The 8,663-nt window shown below is 44.6% G+C and overlaps 1 protein-coding gene across 1 annotated transcript in view; it reads left to right on the forward strand.

Annotated features, from left to right (window-relative positions):
- CHDH (choline dehydrogenase) overlaps nucleotides 1-8,284 on the forward strand; it is a 71,593-nt gene extending 63,309 nt beyond the window's left edge. The window contains exons 6-8 of the mRNA XM_059075738.2: nucleotides 6,426-6,568; nucleotides 6,880-6,982; nucleotides 7,736-8,284. Of these exons, the coding sequence (XP_058931721.1) occupies nucleotides 6,426-6,568; nucleotides 6,880-6,982; nucleotides 7,736-8,154 (665 nt within the window). The 3' untranslated portion in view covers nucleotides 8,155-8,284. The remainder of the gene's footprint in view (nucleotides 1-6,425; nucleotides 6,569-6,879; nucleotides 6,983-7,735) is intronic.
- The last annotated feature ends 379 nt before the right edge of the window (nucleotides 8,285-8,663 follow it).

The following is an 8,663-nucleotide window of genomic DNA, read 5'->3' on the forward strand; positions in this document are numbered from 1 at the left end:
TAAGATGATTCCAATGTTTCATGTTTCTAAAAAAGTATAGGATCCTTAATAGAAGCCTCGTCCTATGTGAATAAATTGGCAAATAAAAAAATATGGATGCTCCATTTGCATGTAGGTATCGGATAACTCACCCATAGTTTACACCTCGGCAGATACGTGTTACCGATGAGAAAGCAGTTATTATGTCTGATGTGTAATATACTGCTAGGAATAAGCCTGTTAAGATTTGTAATACTAAACAAATGGAACCGAGATCTCATCATGATGAAATGTTTGATGGGGCTGGAAGATCAATAAATGCACTGTTAATAATTTTTATTAATGGGTGTGATTTTCGGATGTTGGTCATTAGTGTTCTTATAGTTAAATAACAACGATGATTTTTCACGTCATTGGCCATGTAAGAATAATGATAACATACACTGTATTTATTTTTAAGTACTATTTTTGTAATTAGTTTGGTGGGGTTTTCTTCAAAACCTTGGCCTATTTATGGTGGACTTGGGTTGACTGTGGGTGGTGGTGTTGGTTGTGGGATTGTGTTGAATTTTGGTGGCTCATTTTTGGGTTTAATAGTATTTTTGATTTATTTAGGGGGAATGTTGTTAGTGTTTGGTTATACAACAGCTATAGCTACTGAGCAGTAGGTGTCCTGAGGTTTGAGTTTCTAAGAAGACTGTTTTAGGTATATTTCTTTCAGGATGGATAATATAATTTTCAATGGTATTTTATGTTTTAAAAGATGAGGAAGTAGAGATTGTATTTCAAGTTTAACAGGCTATAGGATTGAGTGGTTTATAATACAGGTGATTCTGGAGTGTTTAGTGAAGAGACTATAGGAAGTGTGGCGTTGTATGGTTATGGTGCTTGATTAGCAACTGTCACTGGTTGGCCATTGCTTATTGGTGTTGTAGTTATTATAGAGGTTACTCATGGTAATTAAATAGAATTATGCTTAGGGTGAGGGTAAAGAGGAATGAGAGAAAATATTGTTTGATTAGGCCTTTTTGGTCTGATACTAGTGTAGAAAATTTTATTTGACTGAGGGAGGTAGTTTTTGGTAAAATACTTTCTAGTTAGATTAAATCTTGGAGGGATGATGCTGATATGTATTTCTTCCCATATCTAGAGTTACACTATAACAATCATTGATCCCATATGTAACTATATATCATCATTTTATCAGAGGCTCAGTCACACATTTAGTAATGCAAGAAACAACAATTTTGTGAAACAGGCAATATAAAAAAATAATATAGCTAGCAGTATTAGTAAGGTCATACGTAAAAATTTAAGTCAAGAACTTACATTAGGTGCAGCCCAGTATATCCCAGTTCATCTGACTTAGTCTGTTGTGTACCAATTCTTATCTTGAAGGGACATTATATATTGGCATTGTCCATGAGGCACCCAGCCCAATTTCCTAGTGTTACTGGGCTGGTTAGCCCTAGTCCGGTTTAATTTCCCCAGCATAAGGGAGCCTTTAAATTTAAATGACCATAGCCAGGTGTTAACCTTCTGGTTGCAGATCATGGAGCATCTGATCTTCATCCAAAGATAGATTACTGAGTTAAGCTTCAGAAACAAATTTAGAGTGTCCTTTTAATAATTCAATTAAGCTTTGCAACAATATAATATAACAGCAAGGAACTATCTGAGAAGTGAGTCTTAGTGAATACAGACCTCAATAAACAGAATTAGAATTTGATATCCACTGAAACGTCTCTTTCTCCCTAAAATTACCCTCATTTTTATCAGATGTATCCAAATCAAGATTAATTTGTCTGCAAATTAAGTTTGAAAAAAGGCCTCCCAAGGCCAGGAAAGCCACGCCAAGGACCTGTCACAGATTTTGCCTTATAGATTTAGGTGAATCCGTCCCTTTTTGAGGTCCGCAAAATAACTTGAGATTCCTGCACCTGTTAGGAGGTGGCTTTACTAATTTATCTTATAAAACTGCTGGGAACCTAAGAGTTTCCAATCTCTGGAGGGATCAGGTAGAAAGAAAAGAGAAGTGTTTCAATTCTGCTTACAAAGGTACAATTTACCAAATTGCTATAAGTCATAATTAGTTTGAGGGGGTTTCTTTATATCTGGAAAACACAGATTAAAAGCTAGTAATGTTTCAGACAGAAACCATAAAAATTATAACCACGTTCATCAGTTTACTCAATCCTATGTAACTAATCCTTTTTGTTAACAGTTTCCATTAGACTGTTAAAAATATCTTACCTAGGACTTCCCCAGTGGTCCAGTGGTTAAGACGCCAAGGGTTCCATCCCTGGTGGGGGAACTAAGATCCCACATGCCTCGCGTTGCAGCAAAAAATTAAATAAATAAATAAATAAACAAAGACATAAATAAAACAGCTACTAAAAAAAAAAGTCTTACCTAGTTTAGTAGTATGATTTAAAAGTTATCAGAAACCTGTACTTGTCTAAAGCCCTTTCTGTGAATCTTCTTGAAGAGGAAGCAGTTTTGTAAAGCATCAGTTTAACTGTGAATGACAAAAAGTCTTAAAAAGGCCAGGTTAAAGATCTGATTACAATGTTTTTGACAAAGAAGCTTAACCAAGTTTCTATCACATACAACATTTTAAGATAACTAATATTATAACAATACCAGGACATATCCAAATTTCAGAAACTTTATAATTTCTAGAATGTGTATATTAATAATATTTATCCATACAGTATATTCTAAGTAGGTTTATCACTAGTGTGATAATGCTCTCCATGTAATTTAACATACCAAATAATACTAGTTAAATATTTCTCTCTCAAATGCCTCAGAGACCCTCTGAAGTGTCCCAAAGTTAGCTGGAGGTCAAAAGAACTTTAATTAAAATTTGGTATTTGGAAGTTTGTCAAAAGGTCTCAAAACACTTGGTCAAGTAAGATCATAGGTCATTGTGAGATAATGCTTATTCCTTAACCAAAGTTACAAGAGATCTCAAAAGCAAATACAGATCACTTAAAGGCACAGAAACTCACACAATCTGTTAGCAAAAGCAGCATTCCAAGGAAGCTTTGTGCTCTTACTAAAGAGAGAAAACCAGATCCGGTCTTGTACCAGCCTGCTTTTAACAACAAAATTGACTTAATTAACTGTACTCTACACCTAGCCAATCCTGACCATCCACAAACCCTCCATCACTTTCTGTATCCATATTAGTCTGCCCCCCATTCTCTTCTCCATTGAGAAACAACCAGCTCTAAGACAGACTCACTTTCTTTTCCTTTAATAAAATGCAATTCCATTCTCATACCTTCTTCACTGCAAACACACATCCTACCTTTCCTGCTGTACACTGAAATGCTTCCTTTATTATTTCTATTAGCTTTAATTACATGTTTAAATTAGAGCCCTCAACTCTTAAAAAACCTTAATTTCTAGTGAAAACTAAGAGGTAAGCAATTATAAACTTTGTGTTTTTTTGGTTGCACTGGGTCTTAGTTGCAGCAGGCAGGCTCCTTAGTTGTGGCATGTGAACTCTTAGTTGCGGCGTGCATGTGGGATCTAGTTCCCTGATCAGAGATCAAACCCGGGCCCCCTGCATTGGGAACGTGGCATCCTAACCACTGCACCACCAGGGAAGTCCCAGCAATTATGAACTTTTATGTTAGCATTCTGTAGATTGGTAAACATAAATACTAGTGATAATTTCTAAAAACATTTGCTTTCTTATAGAGAACATCTCAGGGTGGCACAAAACATATTCATTAATAGTCCTAAATACATTTAGTTTCTCTGTTTAGTAATTGATGTCTCAGTATCTTATTTTATTTGGGAACCACCTAGCTATTCAATAAACTTCCACCACTTAATTTAGAACAACTCTAAATTTCAAGTGTATTTCCAAGTATCTGGAGAGATTATTCTTAAGCAGACATTCCTAAAATATAATTATTCCTAAAAAGTTCACCCAAAAGCTCTGATCTCACTTGTATTTAATTCACTTAAAAATTTTCATCACACCAAGTTATTTTCCTTGCTGACAAATTTACAACAGATATAATAAGATCTTATTTGACTTCTGTTAAATCTAGGTACAATAAAGATATTATACTTAATGTTGATGACAAAGACATGTCTATTTAAATTAACAAACTTAAACTAAGTTTAATACCAGATATTAATTCAATACTGAATATTTCCCAGTTTACATGAACCTGAAATTAATTCTGGCCAGTTACCTTCTGTATTTTTGAAAATTTATATAAGCACTAAATTTCCCTTAAGCCAATTAAATAGAGCTCATTAAAAAATTAGTTTTGGTAATAACACCCAAAGGTAAGGACATATATATAATGCACACAGATATATAGACAAACACAACCAGAGATCTCAAAGCTTCATTTTCTAAGCTTAGTTATGAATCAGGTATTATAAAACTCACTAGTTTATAAATAATGGTTGGAATAAGTAAAATTTAGAAAGCTTTCCTTCCACATTTTTTTTCCCTCTCAATCTCAGGAATTATAGATGATCTAGATAAGATAAGTGATCCTGAGAGGCCTGGTCTCAAGGCACAGAGCGAGAAAAGCAAGCCCTCCCAGAAGGAGTTGTTCCCTCAGGGTCAGAATTCTGAAAAGACGTTTTATCAAGCTTCCCTTTTCTAACTGTATATGCAAAAAGAACCGGTTTGGGAATTTTCAAGAGTTTCACCTAAACCAGTTTTCTCTGGAGTCTAAAGAATATTCTGGCCACACAGTGTTATGATAGAATATCATCTTTTTCTTAGTCATAGGCTCATAGCTAAAATCTTTCCAGTCAGACAGAATTCTCCCAAGAGGGCTCTGCAGTGGAACAGAACCAGAATTTCCCATTTCATAAGGCAGAATGGCCATCACAAATCGCAACACAGAACACAGAGTACAAAACACACACAGGCACGGCTGTCCTAATCAGACACTCCCTGAGATACAAGACTGCAGCCTCTCAGAAAACCTCCTACAGAGACAGAGAACTTCAGATCCAAGTACTGATGAACAAAGTAAATGGAAATATCTCAGGTCTTCAGAGATTCCAAAGGGAGGAAAGGAGGGCAGTTTGAAAGAAGAGGGGAAGGAGGGGAGGGGACAAAAGGGGTGGCCTTACGGACATCTCCTGCCACCTGCAGATGCCCAGGCGTTACGGGACTTTTCTCTGGGCTTCCAGGAAGGGAGGACAGGAACTCGGCCCTACCAGAAACCAGATACCAGATAATTCAAGTTCTCTGCCCACCAGAGGTGATCAGGCTCTGGCGCTCAGATAACTGAAGCCCTTCAATCAGACTCCTGCATCCAGAAGAAAGGAGGGTAGGATAGGAGGGGTTGAGAAGAGGAAGGGGAGAGGGGAGGGCAAAGAGGTCAGCAACGTCTCTTGTTCCATACCTGGGCAGGGCACTCTGGCCAGTCATCTGTGTCAGGAAGAGATCAGGGACAAGAGGGTCGCAGTGGTGGCCTCTGGGTCTGGTCTGTCAGTAGGTGAGCTGGTGCCTGAGCAGTCAGGATGTCAGTCGTGGTGAAGAAGAGAATCCACCAGAGTTGCCAGCTGTTGCAGGAAGGGAGACCCCTTCCAGGGCCCGAGAGTGGGCTCTCGAGTTGTTAGGGAACCATTAACCAAAACCACCCGCCTTGGCCAGGCACGATGATAGCCTCTTGCCTGCGGTGTCTCACAAGAGGAGGTCCCGAAAAAGAACATGGTGCTGCTGGTGAAAACTAACCGGGAGAATTTGGGAGGGGCCCAAAGAGGGCAGAGACGACCAGCCTCCCAGAATCCTTCGTGCTGGGATCCATCTTGGCTGAGAGATGCACGCGCCACCAGGAAGGACCCTGAGTCAGACGATGGGGCCAAGCAAGATGCTTGGCCAGAGACAACCTGGAAACTAACCCCGTCACCATAAAACCTGAGACTGTGAACCACGTGGCAGAGCAGTTCTCCTGGGTTCCCTTACCCTCCTCCTCTCCATCCGGGTGCCCCTTCCCAATAAAGTCTTTTGCTTTGTCAGCACGTGTGCCTCGTCGGACAGTTCATTTCCGAGTGCTAGAGAAGAGCCCACTCTCGGGCCCTGGAAGGGGTTCCCCTTCCTGCAACAGTGGGAGGTTGGCTGGAAGAGGGCCTTGACCTTGATCACGGCCTGTGTGTGAAGGGTGGGCTGCAGTAGGTTTCGGATGTCCATAGGACAGCAGGTCCCACAGTCCAGTTGGCAGTGGTGGAGTCAGGGGAAGGGGCAAAGCTGAAGCCCCTTGGCATGGAGCTGATATCGAAAGCCATGGTGTTGGGTGAGCCCACCTCGGGGAAGGAGGGCAGCGTCGAGGACTTGGGTCCAGGCACTAGAATACAGGCCAGGAAGAGGAGGAGGAAGTGCCCCGGAGAGAGGAGGCTGGCCCACCTGCCACACCTGGACTTGCTCTTCTGCCTCATCGTCTTCTGATCCTCAGGGGATGGAGCCACGGCCCATCTGGAAACAGGTGGGTTCATCCGGAGCCAGCCTGGGGTCTCCCACCCGGACATCCAGTTCCACTTCCTCCCTTCCCAGGTGATCGACCATGGACGGGTTCCCCCACAGCAGGAGGCTTACCAGGTGAGCGGGTCGTCTCCCCACTGCAGCAGGGCCTCCAGGGTGGGCGGCCCAGAAGGCGATGCCCTGCTCTCCAGCTGCCGAGTGTCTGAGGGGAGGGAAGGGGGTGGGGAGCCAGAGGCAAAGTGAAGCAGACTGCGTGGTGCACAGCAAGGCCACACCCGCACCCAGCCCCGGGCAGCTGCACCGGGTCCCGAGTACTAGAAATGGACAATGAAGCCGGCTCTGCCCAGGGACCACAGGAAACCCGGGGCCTCTCTAAATGACTAAGCTGCGGGGTTAACAGGGGTCACCGCCTCTCTGGGCTCTTCCAGGTGCATGTGGGGACCATGCGGGGCACGAGCGTGGGCTGGCTCAAACTGAGAAGCGCCAACCCCCATGACCACCCTGTGATCCAACCCAACTACTTGTCAACAGGTAATCCAGCCACCTTTGTCTCTCCCAGACCTGGGCTTGTTGGGTCGTTGATGGATTGACTGACTGAATGAATGCCTTTATGGGGTTCATATTTGTCCCTGAATCTCACCCCTGGACCCCATTTTTGAGACACAAGTCACATTCTGTCCTCCCTCCACCCCATTATCCTGCGCTGTAAACGTGCACGTGTTGCTATGTAGTGCCCTCGGTCACTTGAACTAACCCTGACACACCATTTTACACAGTAGGCAGGATTTGCAGCTTCCAGAACAATCTACCAAGAGATGCAAGGAGATCTGGCTGTGTATAGATAGCTCACGGAACATTTTTCGTACTGTTCCTGTATCTTCTAAAAGCAAATTACACTCCTGGGCCTGCCTCTTTATGCACAGCAAAACTGCACAGTCCCCACTGGGCAGGTTTTGCCCAATAATACTCACGCTGTGGCAGAGGCAGGACGTGTAGTCTTATCTCTATTTTATAGATAAGAAAATTCAGATCCCCGATTTAAACGTAGGGCCTCTGGGGCAAGCTCTGTCCGTCTAGGATGCTGTCTGTTTGGGCTTCGTGGGACTCTGCTTGGTTGCACTGTAACTGCTGATGGGTAGGTGACAGGCAAGCTGGTGGCTCGGACCTCCATGTCCCTGAACTGTGTCCCCTTGGGCAGCTTCCTGAGCCTCTCCCAGTGGAGGATCTTCCAGTGAGGCCAGCATGGTAAGAGGAGGCATCTAACCTGTTTCTTCTCCTTGACAGAAACTGACATCGATGACTTCCGTCGGTGTGTGAGGCTGACCAGAGAAATTTTTGCACAGAAAGCTCTGGCGCCGTTCCGGGGGAAGGAGCTCCAGCCAGGAAGCCACGTCCAGTCAGATAACGAGATAGACGCCTTTGTGCGGGCAAAGGCAGACAGCGCCTACCACCCATCGTGCACCTGCAAGATGGGCCAGCCCTCCGACCCCATGGCAGTGGTGGACCCGCAGACCAGGGTCCTCGGGGTGGAAAACCTCAGGGTGGTCGACGCCTCCATCATGCCCAGTGTGGTCAGTGGCAACCTAAACGCCCCCACCATCATGATCGCAGAGAAGGCAGCCGACATCATCAAGGGGCGGCCAGCTCTCTGGGACGAGGCTGTCCCTGTCTACAAGCCCAGGACCCTGGCCACCCAGCGCTGAGGCTGTCCCTGAGTGAGAAGGCTCGGCACAGCCCTTGGCGCCGGATGTGCTTTCCTGGATCTCTCTAGAATGTTACAATTTGATGGCCAAGAATTGGATAATTTCTTAAGAAATGAAACCAGTCAGTGAATCGGGTTCTTTCTTCCCAGCATGTCCCTGGGGGCCCTCTGGGGAAGGCCGGCATTCTGGCTGGGGCCCCTCCTCCCTGCCTCGTGGTAGGACAGCAAAGGGGACGGGAGGCCGGTGGAGAACGGGTAGCTCTGGCCGGGTCCTTGTCTTGTGTTCCGCGGCGCTCTCCAACCCAGGGTCCTGCTGTGTTCCTGGGTCCTGACAGGACTTGAGGAAAGTGGTTGTCTCCCAGGCTCCCTCTGGAGGCAAGTCCGCCCAAGAGCAGGGTGCTTGCACAGAGGCCGGGGCATCCTCCCCCTCAGGCTGAAAGCTGCAACTGGAGGCCGAGAGTCCCACAGGAGTTAGGGAGCGTGGAGCCCAGCTGGGATGTGTGCACAAGC

The sequence above is a fragment of the Kogia breviceps genome, chromosome 10 (genome assembly GCF_026419965.1).
Source record: "Kogia breviceps isolate mKogBre1 chromosome 10, mKogBre1 haplotype 1, whole genome shotgun sequence".
NCBI classification, from domain to species: Eukaryota; Metazoa; Chordata; class Mammalia; order Artiodactyla; family Physeteridae; genus Kogia; species Kogia breviceps.